The sequence below is a fragment of the Gastrolobium bilobum genome, unplaced genomic scaffold (assembly GCF_033153095.1).
Source record: "Gastrolobium bilobum isolate Gb01-03AN ecotype WA unplaced genomic scaffold, APGP_CSIRO_Gbil_v1 utg1595, whole genome shotgun sequence".
Lineage (NCBI taxonomy): Eukaryota > Viridiplantae > Streptophyta > Magnoliopsida > Fabales > Fabaceae > Gastrolobium > Gastrolobium bilobum.
In genome coordinates, this window is record NW_026899397.1 from 441848 (window position 1) to 461912 (window position 20065).

Sequence of the window (20065 nt, forward strand, 5' to 3'; positions counted from 1 at the left end):
AACAAAATTGTGGTTATTTGCCTGCATGAATTCCAACATGAAAAGTAAGCATCCTACGAAGATCTGATAGACACTCAAATTAAATGGTAATTGACAAGCTCAGATGTGAGAGTTGAAAATCTAACTTTGACATTAACTTTTGAAAGTGAAGCAGTGCCACTTACAAACGGTTTTTTTGGTACTGAATTACTGATTCATTATTAATCGAAAAAAGTCAAGTGCTGAATCAGACAACTACCCCGCATAGATGGTCTATTTGCTCATTACCATCACTACATAACTAAATTACTAAATTAATCCAAAAGCCGAAGAACAACATTCCAAAATGGGTCATTCTCATAGAATAACTTCAGAAGTAACACCAGATGTAGAATCCGGTTACAGATTTGTCAAAAAGCACACAAAAATTATGCTAATTCTCTACATCAGTATGAAGAGTGCAGGGGAAACTCTGATTTGAAACTTCTGTCTCGATATGTTGGTTTTCCAGTTGTGCACTCCATGCAATGGCCAGGAGGAGATCAACAGTGACCATTCTAAGTTTCTAACTGTTAGAAGGGACCTCCTCAACACTTGCCGTCAGATCTTCTTCTTGTTCATTTTCTTCCTCAATTATTTCTTCTGCATTTCCTTCTGAATCGGCTAGAAATCTTTTCCTTTGAGGGATAACTGCAAAGAAAGAAGCTTTCCAATCCCTTGTCTCCAGGAACTTGAGTAATATTTCGAAAACTTGATTCACAGTAAGAACCTGAAAGCTCGAATGATAAATAAGATGGGTTACGATACAAAAGGAAATTTACATTTTCTAAGTGGAAGACTACAGTATCGTCATTTGTCGGATATCAGAAGACTTTGCAGGGTAAAAGAGCCCACCCAAAGAAATAAGTTATCTGTTAGCATGCAACTATCGGATTGAGAACTTAGAACACCACCATCCATTGATACGAATTTTGAAATGACTACAATGTCCAACACAAATACACCAAAGTGTCACTTGCAGATGAAAGGATCAATTCAACATAAGAAAATAAAAGGAAAAACACAGTGCTATGCCACAATGCTATAAGGTGTGCAATGGTTTGTTTTTAGAAATGGCCCTTCTACGCTATATGTGCAGGAAATAGAAGCATAATACAATGTTAGATTCAATTTCAGAGAGAGAGAGAGAAGAATGTATAATAATACCTGAGAACTAGACATCTTCATGAAATTTCCTATTGGGAGTTTAGCTGTCTGGATTTCTTGCTCTTGTGCTTTCTTCATGGTTATCCCCTTCCACCGGTTCCTATCCACTAAACCACCGATAATATATATCTTCTTTAAATCAAGTTCTTCAAGAACAGTGTCTGAATCTGCTGTGAGATATACGAAATCTTCCTTACAATCTTGCAAGGCTTCAATATAGGATTTATTTTCCTTCTCAATTATCCACTTGTCAAAGCCTGGGATCCTTTTTACTTGGTCTTCAATTTCTCCATTGCATCCAGTCAGCCAAAGATGAGCAGGGGAAGTGCATTTTCCATTTACTGCATAACAATACATAATCTGCAGATTCAATGACAATGAATGATAATTCCATTAGTTAGCAATGACACAGTGATCAGATTGATCTGCTAAACGGGAACAAATAAATCATCTAACGGAGATGAAGGTTTTCTTTTCTTTTTCTTTTTCTTTTTTTTGGGGGGGGGGGGGGGGGTCCGAAGGAGTTGGGAGGAATATAACAGTAATAGTAATGACTAATGATAAAGGGAGTTTATACTTGATAGCATGATTTTAAATTGAGATCAGTTATACTGCAATTACAAAAAAATTGGACCTCGGGTAAAAAGCAATAACGGATGGAGTAGATGTAGATGTAGATCAGTGAACAACAAAATATAACAGTTGAGGGCACACATCCACAATAAGCTGCAATTAAAAAAAAAAAAAGTAGCCAGGCATATAATTTTCCGAAACAGAATTGATTTTATACATATTGTCCCGGACTGATGGTGTGGCCTAGTAGCCAACTACCAAAATATAACAGTCAGTGAACAACAAAATATAAAAGTTGAGGGCACACACCCAGTCACCCACAATAAGCTGCGATTAAAAAAAAAAAAAAAGTTGGCAAGGGATATAATTTGCCGAAACTGAAGTGATTTTATACATTTTGTCCTGGACTAATGGTGTGGCATATTAGCCAACTACCAAAATATCACGTCAGCCCTGCAGACCAACACCTCGGCTGCCCTTCTATAATGGGCATGCATCCCATAATCAGGGTGAAGCTTCCATGGCAAGCCACTTCTGACTGCTTATATCCTATGGTTCTCATCTATGCACCTCCCTACTACATGCACTCTCCCCCTCATTCAGTCAATAACTTGGGCATCAGAGTCGACTGTCAAGCACCACCATCTCTTGTGAGCCTCCATCAACCCCCACCCCACATCAGAATAGACTCCGAAGCAATACCTCAACCGGTATAGGTAACCAGCATCGAACCCGTGTATACTACCACAAATCAAATACAACACTTGAAAGCTGAAATACTGACTCCCCACGCTCACTCAAGCTCACAACAACCAATGTCTTGAGACAAACGAAACGTTGTACAATTTCTATGTTATTCACTCGCCAATGATCCCAATCATGCCCATCAATACACACCAGACCATGCACAACATTAACTGGGGTTAAGGTTTTAAAGTTCTAGAAGCAAGCAATACATTCACTATCCACATTTCCTTAACATCCAAAGTGATAGATATCAATCTTAACTACTTTCTGTTATAGTCTTAACTACTTTCTGTTATAGTCAGTTAGTTTACCTTATGTCATGGTTAGTTCACTGTTATAGTTAGTTTACAGTTTTGTCCACATGGTTGGACTTGCACCGATTCATTTCATCTAGGACCAATACTATTAATAGGTCCTCCTCTGTAAATTGTTGATACTTTTTGATTATTCAATTCATTGATGACTTTCCAGTTTATTACATTTTGTAAGATGGTATCAGAGCTCTATGTGTAGCTCTGATAATCGCCGTTCAAATTTTTGCTGTTCCTTTTCATCTTCGTAAATCGTATTCATCGAGAGAGGTGATATGGCGAATCAGAACTCCACTTCTGAAGCTTCCGCTTTTGATATTTCAGATCCAGGTAATCCTTATTACCTTCATCCAAGTGAAAATCCTTCACTTGTGTTGGTCTCTGCACCATTGAGTGGGAGAAATTACCATGGCTGGGCTAGAGCCATGAAAATGGCTTTGATTTCAAAGAATAAGTATTCCTTTGTCAATGGAACGATTTCAGTTCCAGAAACTTCAGATCCTAAGTTTGCTGCGTGGGAAAGGTGCAACACCATGGTGATTTCATGGTTACACCGATCGATTGCTGATTCTATTTCGCAATCCATTCTCTGGATGGATTGTGCAGTTGATGTGTGGAATAATTTGAAGGAACGCTTCTCACAGTGTGATGTTTTCAGAATTTCTAATCTACAGGATGATATTTACAGGCTGCAACAAGGTGTTAGTTCAATTAGTGATTATTACACAAAGCTAAAAATACTATGGGATGAACTTGAAGCTTTGCAACCTACACCTACATGTAGATGTGTTAAACCATGTTGTTCGATTGCTACACAAGTCAAGGAGATTCGTGACAGAGACTACTCCATCAGGTTCCTAAAAGGATTAAATGATCAATTCACTCATGTAAGATCTCAGATCATGCTAATGGACCCGTTACCTAATGTGAATCGAGTTTTTTCGTTGGTGACTCAGCAAGAGAGGCAAATCATGCACTTGGAAGGTACTGTTCCGAAGTTTGAAGCTCCAAAAGTTTTTTACAATTCTGCTGATCAGAATTATGCAAGAGGACGAGGAACCTTTCGAGGCAGAGGTCGTGGGTTCATAGCAGGACGAGGGAGGACAAGATCATCTAGGCTATGCACTCACTGTGGGAAAACTAGCCATACTGTTGACACATGTTTTGAGAAACATGGGTATCCTCCAGGATATAGGCAGAGAAATCCTGTACACAGAGCAAATGCAGCTGGGGTAATGGATGAGAATCAAGGAGCAGAAGCATTACCCTATATCAACTTGGCTGATCAAGGAAAGGACAGCTTTACCAAATGTCAATATCAAGCTATACTTGACATGATTCAGCAGCAAATGCAGCAACAAAACTCAACTACACACGTGAGTAATTTGGTGCACACTAAGGCTTTCAACATAAGCGATGAAGCATCAAAATCTCAAGGTAATTTTTCAATCCCATGGATTCTAGACACTGGAGCAACAGATCATATTACTTGTTGTTATGCAAGTTTATGTCATGTCATGAAAATTGATCCCATTCCAATTTCTCTACCAAATGGAAATGTTGTATACTCTCACTATTCTGGTGTAGCCATGCTCACAGACTGTTTGACCTTGAAAAATGTCCTGTATGTCGAAGGGTTTACTGTGAATCTCATATCAGTTAACAAGCTTATTCATGACATTAACTGCCATGTATTGTTTCAGCATCAAATTTGCATCATTCAGCAGATACCATCAAGGAAGATGATTGGTTCTGCTGAGTTAGACAAGGGATTGTATGTCCTTAAACAAACTTCCAACAGTGAAGATAAGTCCATCCATACTCAGGAAGGCAATGTGAAGACAGAGAGAATAGTTGATTTTTCTAAAAATAGCTATGCTATTAAAAACTGTATAGATGATGTGTGGCATTTACGTTTGGGCCACTGTTCCAAAGCTGTAATAAGAGCAATGATGCTCCAATTTCCTTTTATTACATGTAAAAACATTGATGATCCTTGTGACATTTGTCATTTAGCAAGACAAAGAAAAATACCTTTTCCTATTAGCTATACACGTTCAGCTTCCCCTTTTGATCTTGTGCATGTTGATATATGGGGGCCATGTTCAATTCCATCAATACATGGTTATAGATATGTTTTAACTATAGTTGATGACAATACCCGTTTTACTTGGGGAATTCTCATGAAAGCCAAATCAGAGGTGAGAAATCACATTCAATCATTTGTATCTCTCATTGAAAATCAATTTAACAGAACCATCAAAGCATTTCGTAGTGACAATGGACCAGAATTCTTGATGACTGATTATTTTCATAAAAGAGGCATATTACATCAGACTTCTTGTGTTGAAACTCCTGAGCAAAATGGAGTAGTGGAAAGAAAACATCAACACATATTGAGCATGGCTAGAGCAATTTTCTTCCAAAGTAAAATCCCTCCTGGTTTGTGGTCTTACTGTATTGTGCATGCCATTCATCTAATTAATCGGTTGAACACTCCTCTGTTAGCAAATAAATCACCATTTGAATTGTTATATGCTGAGCCACCAACAATCATGCATCTCAAGGCTTTTGGGTGCCTAGCTTATGCTTCTACAACTATGGGTAATCGTTCAAAGTTTGACCCTAGAGCAAGGAAATGTGTTTATCTTGGTCACAAGGATGGAGTGAAAGGCTTTGTACTTTATGATATCAGTTCCAAACAGATATTCCTCTCAAGGAATGTTATCTTTTATGAACAGCATTTTCCTTTCACTGAGGAACAGTCATTTCCTCATGCTCCCTGGCCACTAGGAGGTGATCTTAGCAACCCATATGATGTTCCTTATGTCAAGGAAACTGATGTTGTCTCTTACAATCAGGATACTGACTCAATACCTATTGAGCCAACAGGACTCAACTCAGAATTGGTAGCTGGACATTCACTTGATCAATTGAATGCACACACTGTGTTGCCTGTTTCTCCCACTGCAGTAGATGCTTTGCTTCCAGAAGTCATTCCTAGACGTTCCACTAGACCAAGGATGCTTCCCACACATTTGAAGGATTTTCATTGCAATCTGTCAGCCACAGCCCAGCAGACACCCAACTCCACATCAGGTTGTTTGTATCCACTATCTTCTGTTATATCCTATGGAAAATGTTTTAGTAAACATTCATCTTTTTGTCATAATATTAGTGCTTCTATTGAACCCACTACTTACCAACAAGCCTCTCAATCCGATGAATGGATAAAGGCTATGAATGAAGAAATTGAGGCACTCAATAGAAACAAAACATGGAACTTTGTTGATCTGCCTGCAGGAAAACGACCAATAGGATCAAAATGGGTTTACAAGATCAAGCATAATGCCGATGGTTCTATAGCTCGCTACAAAGCCCGTTTAGTAGCAAAAGGATATAACCAAATGGAGGGTGTTGACTACTTCGAGACTTTCTCACCGGTTGCTAAACTTACAACCATTCGTCTTCTCTTAGCAGTAGCTGTGTCTCAAAATTGGCACTTGGAACAATTAGATATTAACAATGCCTTCCTCCATGGTGACCTTTCTGAGGAAGTGTACATGTCAGTCCCTAATGGAGTGCATTGTCCTCATCCACACATGGTTTGTAAGCTTCAAAAATCTCTCTATGGCCTTAAACAGGCTAGTAGACAATGGAACTCTCGATTAACAGCAGAATTACAACTTCTTGGATATAAACAGTCTTCTGGTGATCATTCCTTATTCATCAAAATCACAGGTAGCTCATTTACTACCTTACTGGTTTATGTGGATGATTTGCTTTTGGCAGGAAATGATATGCATGAGATCAACCGTGTCAAGCAACATCTGGATCACCTATTCTGTATCAAGGATTTAGGTCCTCTTAAATTCTTCCTTGGACTTGAGGCTGCTCGATCACAAAAAGGATTGGTCCTCAATCAAAGAAAATATGTCCTTGAATTGTTAACGGATAGTGGGTTACTTGGAGCTAAACCAGCATCCACCCCAATGGAACCTACTCTTCGTTTACATCAGAATCAAGGCAAGCCTTATCATGATCCAGCATCCTATCGTCGCCTTGTAGGCCGTTTATTGTACCTCACAAACACACGCCCTGACATCTCCTTTGCAGTGCAGCAACTTAGTCAGTTTGTTGCCAATCCAATGCAACCTCATTTTGATGCAGCCATCAGGGTTTTACGTTATTTGAAAGGGTCACCAGCAAAGGGACTTTTCTTCCCTTCTACTAACAGCCTGCACCTTTCCAGCTTTGCTGATGCTGACAGGGCCACTTGCCCTGATACCAGGAAATCAACTACTGGTTTTTGTGTCTTCCTTGGTTCTGCCTTAGTCTCATGGAAATCAAAGAAGCAAAGCACTGTTAGCAGATCTTCAGCCGAATCAGAATATCGAGCCTTGGCTGCCCTGACTTGTGAAATCCAATGGCTCACTTTTCTTTTAACTGATCTTGGTGTCCCTCTTCTACATCCTTCACCAGTTTACTGTGACAATAATGCTGCCATCCACTTAGCTCGAAATCCTTCTTTCCATGAACGCAGTAAGCATATAGAGCTTGACTGCCACATTACCCGCGAAAAGTTGAATTCAGGTCTCATTCGCTTGTTTCCAGTTTCATCTGCCCAGCAGCTTGCAGACTTCTTCACTAAGGCTCTTCATCCTAGTCCATTTCAAGGTTTCATTTCCAAGTTGGGTCTGATAGATATATACCTTCCAACTTGAAGGGGGGTGATAGATATCAATCTTAACTACTTTCTGTTATAGTCTTAACTACTTTCTGTTATAGTCAGTTAGTTTACCCTACTTTCTGTTATAGTCAGTTAGTTTACCTTATGTCATGGTTAGTTCACTGTTATAGTTAGTTTACAGTTTTGTCCACATGGTTGGACTTGCACCGATTCATTTCATCTAGGACCAATACTATTAATAGGTCCTCCTCTGTAAATTGTTGATACTTTTTGATTATTCAATTCATTGATGACTTTCCAGTTTATTACATTTTGTAAGACAAAGCAATCAAACATATACTTCATTGAGTCATTCACAACTATAAAATTTCCCAAAAATAATAATAATAATAATAATAATGATAATAGGAGTCATGAAACCTGCTTAACGAGGCTGTGTATTTCGTTAGGGGTCATGAGATGAGAGAACTGGAGATCGATGACGACGTTTTGGCCTTGCTCTCTGGCTCGAAAGAGCCTCTCTCTCTTGCACTCTTTCTCCTGCAACCACTTCTCCATCCTCTCCTTCCGGAGGCTCCTTCGGGACTCCACCAGCTTCGCTCTCTCCTCCTCCGTGATGCCGGCGAGGCTCTCCTCCCATTCCTTCCGCTTCCTCTCGCCATCCCTCCTCTTCTGTTCCTTCTCCAGCGCCTTCTTCTCCGCTTTCTTCGCCTCCCACCTTTGCTGCTTCAGCATCTTCTTCTGCGCGTTCTTCGACAGAACCACAGGAGCTTTGTCGAGGGTGTTTCCATCATTTTGAGGTTCCTCCATTTCCGTCGTCGGCAGAGGAGCTTCCACTTCCGGCATTTTTCGTTTTAGGGATTTGTTGTTGATGTCTAATTTCATACGCTCATGTTTAATTCTTATTTTTATATTCACTTTTGTAAAATATTTATATATCCACAAAATTTATATAATAAATTAATGACAATTTTTTTTTTTTGGTACAATTAATAACAAATTTTAACTACCAAAAAAATAAATAACAAATTTTATCCCATGAGTCCACTAAATATCTTAAATTCAATGAATACATTTTTTTTGTTTCGTTTTGAAGATAATGAATACATCTTTGATTATTTGAGTATTTACAATCTCTTTGTTTCGGTTGTCTAATTTAAAAATGGATACCAAAAGAAAAGGTTGATCCCTGTATGTTATTTTTAGGAGGGGCTTAAATATATTTATTTTTGACATGTCCTGTATTTCAGATTAGTCACATAGCTGATTCAAAGAGTTAAAATTTATTTCAGATTAGTCATATAGCCAGTTCAAAGAGTCAAAATTTATGGGAATACCGGATAAAGTCAACTCGCCTCAAAATTAGAGTTGGGTAACTCCAAAAAAATAAAATTAGATATGGTACTTTGATAGTGGTGTCCAACTAATATGCTAGCTTGCAAACTAGTCGATACACCAATCAAGATGAATCATACTTTAGGAATATATTCGAATCAGATTGGAACAGATGTTAATCGATACTAGAGATTGGTAGGAAAACTGATTTATATGTCACGTACAAGACCTGACATAGCCTATGCAGCAAGTGTGGTTAGTAGGTTTATGCATGCTCCCAGTGAAGACCATGTGAATGTTGTGTACAGGATTTTGAGATATCTCAAAGGGTCACCTGGAAAAGGGCTGCTATTTTCAAAAGGAAAAATTCACTCAATTGAAGGTTACACCGATTCTGGGGGTAGGGGGTAGAACCTCTGAACAATCTACCTCAAGATATTTTACATTTGTGGAGGGAAATTGGTGACTTTGAGAAGCAAGAAACATAATGTAGTGGCGAGGTTTAATGCAAAAGTCGAGTTTAGAGGAATGTCATATGGTGTTTGTGAGTTGTGTTGGAATTTATGTTAAAATTGTGTAGACAATCTATTGATTATGAATAAGAAGTGGGTTAAGGAAGAAAAGAGAAAAAGGGTGTGTAGGTTTAAGAAGTCCCACATTAGACAACTAATAGAAGGTGGGAGAGTTTATAAGCTCCCACCTCACACTCCTAACTTGGCCCTTGGGTCTCTACACATTTTGTGGAGGGGGAGGAGCTAGGTGGGCTTAGGTCCTCCACACACACGCGCCGCCGTCCGCCCGTCTGGCTCGGTTTAGAGTTTAGAAACTCTCACCTCACACTCCTAAATTGGTTATTAAATTATTATTATTATTGTCCAAAATACCCTTGTGAACTATCTGTTGCTTCCCTCCAGTTTTTCAAACCCAAACGTTTCTACCCGCCGGTTTTTCTGAACGTTTTGAACCGAACTGGTTCTTACCTTTCTCGAACTGTACTTATTCATCGAATCGATCACCGGACGTACCCGTTCGCGGCCGTCAGACATGGCGATTCGCCGCTGACGGTAGTTCATCGTGACCAGTCAGAATCTATAAATAGACCTTGACTCCCTAGAAATTCCATCTAATTTTCTGCACTGTTACTCTATCGAAATTTTTCCTTCTTTCGATTTGCATTCTTCTTTTCGATTTCCGGTGTACTTTCCTCTGGCAATTGTTCTGTTTGTTTGGGCTGTTGACTGGTAGTGCCACCACTCTTCAGACGAAATTCGTTCTTTCCTGGTAGACTCTTGTCCATCAACCTTTGGCATCAGTGAGGGGGCTAATTATCTTAAGGAGACACGTTCTATGGGCTCGGATTTAATTCCTCATACTGCATACATTCATTTGTTTGTTCCTTTATACTGTCAACAAGTAACTCTGTTCTAATTTTCATAATCGCACTGTGTATGATATTTTTGATATTATCTCTTCTGTTCTATACATGGGTTGAAACCTCTTAGTGATTTATTATCACTCATTGTCTTCAAATAACAAGTTGTTATGGATTAAAAGTGTGTTAAAGGATTTGGGTATTAATTATGAACAGCCAATGGTCTTACATAGTGACAATAAAGCAGCCATAGAAATTGCTCATAATCCCGTTCAGCATGATAGCATGTTGAGGTTGACAGATACTTTATTAAGGAAAAATTAGATCAGAAAATTATCCATGTTCCATATGTGAAATCTGAAGATCAATTAGCAGATATACTGACAAAAGTTGTGTCTGGGAAAGTGTTTGAAGTAACAGTCAGCAAGTTGGGTATGATAAACATTCATTCACCAACTTGAGGGGAGTGTTGAATTGAAGATTTGAAATCAATGTTGAATTGTATCCTAGTCACTCCCTCATCAATTTCCACATAAGGGATATGATTGTTGAGCTATACATTTGATACTATCTGGTTTTAATTGTGATAGCAATTATAGGAATTAATTGTAATTAGAATTAATTGATATGAGATATCATTTCTCTTATTTTGGATTATTTTTTATTTCCTGATTTATGACTTGATAGTGTATATAATTATCTTTGTACAAATGAAGAAATATACATATTCCATTTTTTGACACTTGTTTCGCCTAAAATGGATGAAACAGAGTGCAATAAATCCGTAAATTGATTCAAAACAACTATATTTTCGTAATTTTTTATTAAAATAATAATATATCAATTTTTTGCCTACCCATGAATATATATTTTGTAATATTTTAGCAACTGTAAATCAAATGACTCGTGTCATTATAAAAAGTGTTTGATGACCGAATCAAATTTCTGCGGGTTGCACTTAGCTATCATTCACATTTGTGTACTAGCTCTCAGGATCGGTCCTTCTTCCTAACAAAAAATATATACTTTTAAAATGTACTTGTTGGAGTATTTTTGGAAAGTTAATATGACGATCAACTCTTACAGTTATTTAGTTTATGAAGGTTTAATTAATTGAAAATTTTAAATTCTTGCGTCTTCTTCAATTTGTTAGGAAACATTGAGATGTAAAAGTAAGTTTCAGATAATGAACATTCACACTGTTATGGATATCTATCATATCCTAACTACTTACCTTAGAATCTACTAAAGGATAAATATATAATTATCCTAACAATGCCCAACAGTCAAATATTCAAGATAAAGACCTTATCCCAACAGAAAGGGAGTTGAACCCTGATGCAACTGGGAGATCTGAAGGGCCCAAGCCTAGGAAGGTAATCTTTATAAATAAGAGCCTAAAGACCCTAGGTACACACTTTGAACCTATTTACTATTACTGCCAACACTGTGCACACACCCACGTCTTGGCTATAAGTCTATTGCACACGCAGTGATTGGGACATCGGCTATAAGCCTAGTATACATCTGATTATACAGTATCTTGAGCGCATACCATATGGTATAGCAATACGGTCTTTCCAGGATCAAACATTGGCGCCGTCTGTGGGAAACGATAAATTTCGATTCCCATTCCACGATGACGAACACTCGTTCGACTTCCAGCACTGCCCAACCGCCGCCACACCTATCTGCGCTGGAACATCTCCAATCAACAGCATCCCCTGTGTTGGTGGATGTCCAGGTCGGAGAGGTCGACACGCAGATGCCGCCCTTAAGAACCCAGACCAACGCGACGGTGGAGACAGCACGCCCACAAAATGATCAGTCAGGAGATGTGACCACTAGGGTCATGAATGCAATCCTTCAAAGGATGCAAGAGATGGAAAACAGATTCTTGGCTTAACAAAGGTTAGATGCCCAGAGGATTGAGGCATTGGAGGCTGAGGTACGAAACCAAAGCACCGAAGGCCAAGCTGGAAGAGCAGGTCAGGTCAAAACTGGCGGGCCGCAGCAACAGAACACAGTCGCGGCAACCGAGACTGTGCAGAATCCTCGTAACGGCAACCACTAAGAAGGCGGAGGACCAGTCAATAACCAAGGAGATAACTATCTCCATGATGAGGGGACTAATGAAGTCCATTCACTGAAAGGCTCATGAACTTGGCAATTCCGCCGAGATTCAAAAGCGCCAGGATACCTCCGTATGACGGGAGTCAAGACCCGGATGCCCACTTAGAGGCTTTCAAGACTGAGATGTTGTTCAACAGGATAACTGGACTTATTAAGGCCAGAATCTTCGCAACGACATTGACAGGTCAGGCAATGGCGTGGATAACTAGGCTCCCCAGGAACTCGATCGAATCGTTCGAGGACCTGGCTCGAACTTTTCGTCTGAATTTTGCAACGAGTAAGGCACATCCAATGCCAGCCTATGCCTTGGGAAGAATCCGGCAAAAAGAGAATGAATCATTGAGGAAATACCTCGATAGATTTAAAGATGTCGCCCTCAAGGTTCGGAATCTAACTGAGCCAGTACACTTGCATCTGATCATCTCAAGATTAGATGGTGATTCTCCACTCGCAAAGTCAATCTATAAGAACCCGATCAACGATCTGGAGGAGTTTTGACGTAGGTCGGACAAGTACATTGACGTTGAAGACATGCAGAAGGCTTATGGGGAGTTCAGAGGACGAAGCCCAAGCAAGAAAAACAAAGACCGGGATCAGAGGGGGTCGAAAAAATGAAACAACTCTCATGACAAGAGATCGGATGACCGATCTCCAAGGACCAAGTATGACACCTATACGCCATTAAACATGTCCAGATCTCGGATATGGAAAGAAGTGGCTCAGACTGAAATGCGCAAAGTCGAAAGACCTCGACCCCTCAAGAGCAAAAGCGGATTGGACAGGAACAAATATTGTGTTTTCCATGATCAAAATTGTCACACCACGGATGACTGCTGGGACCTCCGAGATGCTATTGAGAAACATGTCAGAGAGGGGAAATTGAAGCAATACATTATCCGAACTCACCGGCAAGTTACCGATCGCACAAGTAATACAGTGATAAGAAAAGTATCGTCTCCACAGGGATTGGGATCAAATATCAAATAATTGTTCCTTTTAAGATGGGAAAAGTTCAAATAGGTGTGACAAATATTGTTGATTTGATTAAAAATAAGAGATAAAAGCAAGAACGTATTTTTTGAATTTTTGTGATGAATAATAAAAATAAAAATAAGGATTGATTTGTAAAAGTATGAGAAAGCATTGTAGCTAGAGTGCACTCACCAAATGATTCTCGCTTCTTACTTTGGATTGATTTACAATACTCATTTATATAATTACTCAGATAAATTATTATCTAAAAATATTCAGTAGTTAACCCTCAATTCCTTGCAAGATTAACCCTTTAACCCTAATTCCTTGCAATGTTCCTCATGGCATTAAGCAATGAACCCAATAATTTAAGCATCTGCAATCAAATATACATATATTCCTAGCATGCATATAAATTGTTATCCTACCCCCTTTCAAGATCAAAACTCCAATATTCCTATCTAGGGTTCTAACCCTCAAACTATCATCAACTATTAGATTGATCAGTTCTAACAACGAAGACAGAAATTACGCACAGGGTAGAGATAAAGATAGTTATATAAACGAATAATTATAAACCAATCTGTTGTAACAAGGGTTCACATAGGGTTCGTGACCCTAACTACAATAAAAAGTACCTAGCCAACCATGATCATGGCTGAAATATCAATATTCAACATAAACTGATAAATGGAATTGGAAGAACAAGATGAACATAATCTCCACCGGAATCACTCTCCGAGCGCGACGGCTGGTCCCTATCAAGGAATGGAATACCTTAGTTCTGTCAAAAACAGCCTTTAAATAGCCATCCTTTTATTCTCCCGAAACTGCCCTTTTAAAAACACGGTACTGCAATTCCCGCAAATTGGCACGGGTCCGCGCCATTGTGGCGCAAGACCGCTCCAGATCTCTGGAAAAATGGCCTAGCGAATTTTGATGCATCTCAGGAGTATCAATGCGATGCAAGACCGCGCCATTATGGTGCAAAACCGAGTCATTTCTCTGGTAATTGGCCTGTGCACGCTAAGTTGCGCCACTTCTCTGGAATTTTGGCCCAGCAATTCGATATAGCATGAAATTTCCACCCGTGTAGAGTCGCATCACCAAGCTTTTCGTAGTTTCCACCTCTTCTCCCTATTTAAACATAACAAATAGGTGAGAAATGTCATTGAGATGGAAAAGTCAATATAATAAACAAATATGTATAAAAATGCTCTTCTATGACTTAATTCTCATCTATTTTTCGCTTGGAAAACTACATCTGCCAGATGCACATCAAACCATTCCCAGATTTAAACGTTGCTGTCCTCAGCAATGTACAAAACTCAATCCAGAAACAATCAATTAATCCAGCATAACAATACATAGGCACTCTCAGACACAATATGCTATGCATGACTGACCCAATATCATAAATTTCCAACAATGTCATCAGCTTTCTAAAGATACAAGTCTGCACTGATTACCCCTCACAAAGATAAATAATATTCACTCAACACTTAGTGTTTTAGGGTATCATGAGCACTCAATCCAACACAACTATAACACTTCCATAGGCTTGATCATATTCTAAAAAATCCTTAAAAATGAAGAATTAAACACATGCACCAGTTAATCAAAAGGACTTCACAGGTTGTAACTTGGTCGGGTTAAAGGTAGGAATATATGGATAGTAGCTCAACAACAATGAGATTGAAAAACTGATACTCTTTCACTTTAACACATTCAACTCAATTGTTTTGCTCCACTAACATTCCCACAAAATTTCAGAAATTAATTCCTTTTAGCCACCTTTTATGCATATTTATCCTTTTTCTTTCACTTTCATCCCCCCCCCCCCCTTTTTATAAGGGCACAGATGAAATCTACATCCCCTAATCACTTAACCTTTGTGGAGCTTACCTCCATTTGTTTGTTTTATTTCTCAACATATCAGTGATTCAATCTCAATCAAGGTAAGTCACATGGATATAGGCTAAGACATCAGTCAGGCCACATGTCATGTATCAACAAAATAAGTTCAGGCTCAAAGGGCTAGCAATGGAAAAATTTCATACAGGTGGACTATTTTGGCCATAGGCTAACAAGAACAAAATGCCTTTATCATTCCAACCAATGCATGCATTACAGAGAAACAGATCAAGTTCTAGAGTGTTACAACAGTGAGGTCTCTCAACAAGAAAATTTAGTGTTTAAGCTCAAACCTCACAGCTATGGTATCAATATAGAGTCAAGAAAATTAACCTCAGACATTATCAGACTTTCACAATATCAGTTCAGACAAACAAGCAATATGTAATCCAATTATACCTATGCAATGTTATGCCAGAATGTCATACAACATACTTCTTAAAATTCACTCAAGCACATTAACTGGATAAGCACATTTAAACTTGAGATTTTTTTTTTAAATAACACAAAATAACTAACTAAAAATAGAAAAAATTTAAAAGAGTTTAGAATATCTCCCTTGATAGAAGAAGTGCAGTTCCAAGGTGTTTTCTGAAAGCCTACCATTCCCAGATTTAAAAAATTGTTGTCCCCAGCAATAGTCAAACCAAAAGATGGATGAAAAACCTGCACCATGGAACAAACAACAGTATATAGGATAAACTATAATGCACACAATAAAACATCAGAGTGTTTGGGAAATATACCAACTCAAATCAGCTAAATGACCCTAACATCAACCTATGGTCATAATAAAACAGCAAAAGTATCAAAAACATAAACTAAAATAATATACAAGAAATCTCCGACAGCAAGGAGATATAATCAATCCTCCATGTCATCCCCCTCAGCAGCATGGGATGACTCAGCAAATGGAGGATCTGGTGGTACTGGATGCATCGGTGCATGAGACCACCATTCCCAGATTTGATTCCAACCATGAAGCCATGTGAAGAACTCTTTGAAGTATTGTTTTCTCTGAGAGATAGAGTCTCGGTGTCTCTTTTCACAGATTCTCCTTTTGGCGGCCTTCAACCTCCGGTAATCCGCACACATCCTCCAACCGATATCAAAGAGTTTCACCACTTCCTTTCTCATTACCTTCTTCATTGTAGGATTACGCCTCCTTTGAGGTTTCCTCACATGTTTGACATCATCTTCCATGTCAATTTTGTGGGTACAGAAAGAAGGATCTATACTTTCCAAATCAGAGATAGACCACCCTATGGCAGTTTTATGTTCCTTCAGCACTTCAATCAACTTTATTTCTTGCTCAAAAGACGATCCCTTATTAATGATAACAGGGTAAGTCTCCTCATCACCCAAGAATGTGTATTTAAGAGTTTCAGGAATCTTCTTCAACTCCACTTTAGGGGCACCATCTTCTTTCTCATCATCTTTTTTTCAAGAACCTCCAACGCCACATTTTTTTCTTCCTTCAAAGGAACAATATCACGCGCTTCAAGTTCTTCATCAAGCTCTTGACTAGAAGATATTTCTTCTTTCACTACTTGCTCTAGAACATCATGACTAAAACAATCGCCTTTGTCAGAAGATTATTTCATAGAGTCAAAGGCGTTGATGGTAATGGTCTCATCATTCATCCTTAACTCAAGCTTTCCATTTTCAACATCAATCATGGCCCGAGCAGTGGCTAAGAAAGGTCTACCCAGCAAAAGAGGCATTTCAGTTCCCCCTTCCATGTCCAACACTACAAAATCTGCTGGAAAGATGAACTTGTCCACTTTCACAAGAACATCTTCAATTATACCACTGGGTTTCCTTAAAGATTTGTCAGCAAGTTGCAAGGAAACCATAGTAGGTTTGAGCTCAGATATCCCGAAAGATTTATACACTCACAAGGGCATCAAATTTATACTTTCCCTAAGATTACACAAAGCTTTGCCAACATTTGTGTTACCAATGACAATAGGAATATTAAAACTCCCTGGATCTTGACGCTTAGGAGGAAACTTCTTCTGTATTATCGCACTACACTCCTCAGTGAGTGTCACTGTTTGGCATCCTGCAACTTGTGTTTTCTTGACAAAAGGTCCTTCATAAACTTGGCATAATTAGGCATATTAGCCAAGGCTTCAGCAAAGGATATATTAACATGCAACTTTTTGAAGATATCAAGAAATCTGGCATATTGCTGCTTCTGAGCATCTTTCTTGAATCTTTCAGGATAAGGTGCCATGACTCTCACATATTCAGGACTCAACTCAAATTTCTTCTTTTCAGCAACAAACGGTTGCTCTTCTTCTTCACCTTTCTGAAGAGGCTTCTCAACAGTAGAAGGAATTACCAATTCTTTTTCTGGTTCCTTAACCTCCTTAAACTTCTCATCAGCTCCTACATTTATGTTTGGCCTTTCAGGAGCTGCCACCACTTTACCACTTCGAGTTGTGATAGCCATACAATCTTCTTTTGGATTAGTAATTGTATTACTAAGGAAGGTACCTGGAGTTCTATCATCAATTTGCTTAGCTAGTTGGCCAATCTGATTCTTCAAATTTCTGATAGATGCATTTGTATTTTTGGTATTGACCCTAGTCTCTTCCATGAAGGCGTTGGAATGTTGAGCCATTTGTCCAACTAACCTCTCCAAATTAGAAGGTTCCTTGGTTTGGATTGGTGGAGGCTGCAAATAGTTGTTTGATGCGGAATCAAGACCAGTGCCTTGAATTCTCCGTTGATAATTACTACCTCCAGCAGAAAAATTCTGACCTTGTTGAACATTTTGCTGCTGAGGTCTCTGATCATACCAAATGCCATTCACTTGCATTTGTTGCGTAGAATCAGAAGCCATCAAAGAAGGATATTCATTAGACTCATGATTGTCCTTGCAATATTCACATACAACAGCAGCAGCTTGAGCCTGAATACTATAAAGCTGCATCTTGTCAAGCCTTGAAGTCAAGTTTGCTATTTGCTGAGATAATAATTTGTTTTCAGCTTGCACCACATCATAACCTTCCAGCTGAAGGATACCTCTCTTAGGCTTAGATGACACCCCTTCGTTTTCATTAGCAGACATTCTCTCAATCAGCTCAAGAGACTCATTGCCCTCAACGATTTAATAGTGCCACCTGCTGCACCATTCAACACCATTTGAACCTCAGGTTTACAACCATTAAAGAAGATTCTCACCTGATTACTAGCAGACAAGTTATAATGAGGACACCTCCTCATTAAATCCTTGAATCTGTTCCATGTTGCACACATAGATTCACCCTCTGATTGAGTGAAATTGGTGATATCATTCACCATCTGATTGTATCTCTCCATCGAGAAGAACTCAGCAAAGAACTTTTGAGATAAATCATCCCATGTAGGAATGCTGAGTGCAGGCTGCCTTTCTAATCAACTGAGAGCTTTTCCCTTAACAACAAAGGGAAACAATCGCAACCGGATTGCATCATTGGACACTTTAGGATGTTTGGTTGAGTCACAGATCATCAGAAATCTGTCTATGAATCTGCGAGGATCTTCATTCTCCTCTCCTCCAAACTGAGCTCTCTCCACCAATTGAATGTTAGAAGATTTGAGCTCCCAAGTGTTGTTAGCAATAGTATGCTGAACAATGCTTGAGTTGGGCCTGTTAAATGCTGGAGTGAGGATAGTATCCATGAATGGATTGTCTGCTTCATTATTTCCGGCCATGATTTGTGGTTCTTCCGGAAAAGTCTCTAACTCGTTGAATGCAAGCTTCTTCCGAGCGAGTTTTCTGTTTCTCTTTTCAATCTTTGTAATCTCCGAATCAAATGGGAATTCTGCAGTTTTGCCTCGCATACAACTCAGAAAGAAGATTAGTAGCACTTTTCAAATAAAAATAAATACAATAAAATAAAAGTATTCACAAAATCCAATCTTCAAGATCAAGATTATATGATAAAAGAAACGACAATCCCCAGCAACAACGTCAAAAACTTGATGCTCACCGGCAAGTGTACCGATCGCACAAGTAATACAGTGATAAGAAAAGTATCGTCTCCACAAGGATTGAGATCAAATATCAAATAATTGTTCCTTTTAAGATGGGAAAAGTTCAAATAGGTCTGACAAATATTGTTGATTTGATTAAAAATAAGAGATAAAAGCAAGAACGTATTTTTGGAATTTTTGTGATGAATAATAAAAATACAAATAAGGATTGATTTGTAAAAGTATGAGAAAACATTGTAGCTAAAGTGCACTCACCAAATGATTCCCGCTTCTTACTTTGGATTGATTTACAATACTCATTTATATAAGTACTTAGATAAATTATTATCTAAAAATATTCAGTAGTTAACCCTCAATTCCTTACAAGATTAACCCTTTAACCCCAATTGGAACCCCAATTCCCTGCAATGTTCCTCATGGCATTAAGCAATGAACCTAATAATTTAAACATCTGCAATCAAATATACATCTATTCCTAACATGCATATAAATTGTTATCCTACCCCCTTTCAAGATCAAAACTCTAATATTCCTATCTAGGGTTCTAACCCTCAAATTATCATCAACTATTAGATTGATCAGTTCTAACAACGAAGACATAAATTACGCACAGGGTAGAGATAAAGATAATTATATAAACGAATAATTATAAACCAATCCGTTGTAACAAGGGTTAACATAGGGTTCGTGACCCTAACTACAATAAAAAGTACCTAGCCAACCATGATCATGGCTGAAATATCAATATTCAACATAAACTGATAAATGGAATTGGAGGAACAAGATGAACAAAATCTCCACCAGAATCACTCTCCAAGCGCGACAGCTGATCTCTTTCAAGGAATG

The 20065-nt window shown here is 38.6% G+C and overlaps 1 protein-coding gene and 1 non-coding gene across 2 annotated transcripts; one reads left to right on the plus strand and one right to left on the minus strand.

The window, feature by feature from the left end:
- Window positions 1-229: 229 nt before the first annotated feature.
- On the minus strand, window positions 230-8379 carry LOC133290297 (tRNA (guanine(9)-N1)-methyltransferase). The gene is made up of 3 exons (XM_061488377.1): window positions 7927-8379; window positions 1186-1545; window positions 230-748 (listed from the first exon to the last, which is right to left on the minus strand). Exons 1-3 carry the CDS (start codon window positions 8350-8352, stop codon window positions 545-547), a joined length of 990 nt encoding a protein of 329 aa, XP_061344361.1. The 5' UTR covers window positions 8353-8379; the 3' UTR covers window positions 230-544.
- A 10061-nt stretch (window positions 8380-18440) lies between these two features.
- Window positions 18441-18546, plus strand: LOC133290326 (small nucleolar RNA R71). The gene has a single exon (XR_009748627.1). It is a non-coding gene; the product is annotated as a small nucleolar RNA R71 (small nucleolar RNA).
- Window positions 18547-20065: the final 1519 nt, after the last annotated feature.

Coding starts and splice junctions, on each gene's coding strand:
- LOC133290297 (XM_061488377.1), bottom strand. CDS start 8,352: ATGCCGGAAGTGGAAGCTCCTCTGCCGACGACGGAAATGGAGGAACCT. Junction 1,546..7,926: donor TACACAGCCTCGTTAAGCAG/GTTTCATGACTC, acceptor TTGAATCTGCAG/ATTATGTATTGTTATGCAGT. Junction 749..1,185: donor TGAAGATGTCTAGTTCTCAG/GTATTATTATAC, acceptor TCGAGCTTTCAG/GTTCTTACTGTGAATCAAGT.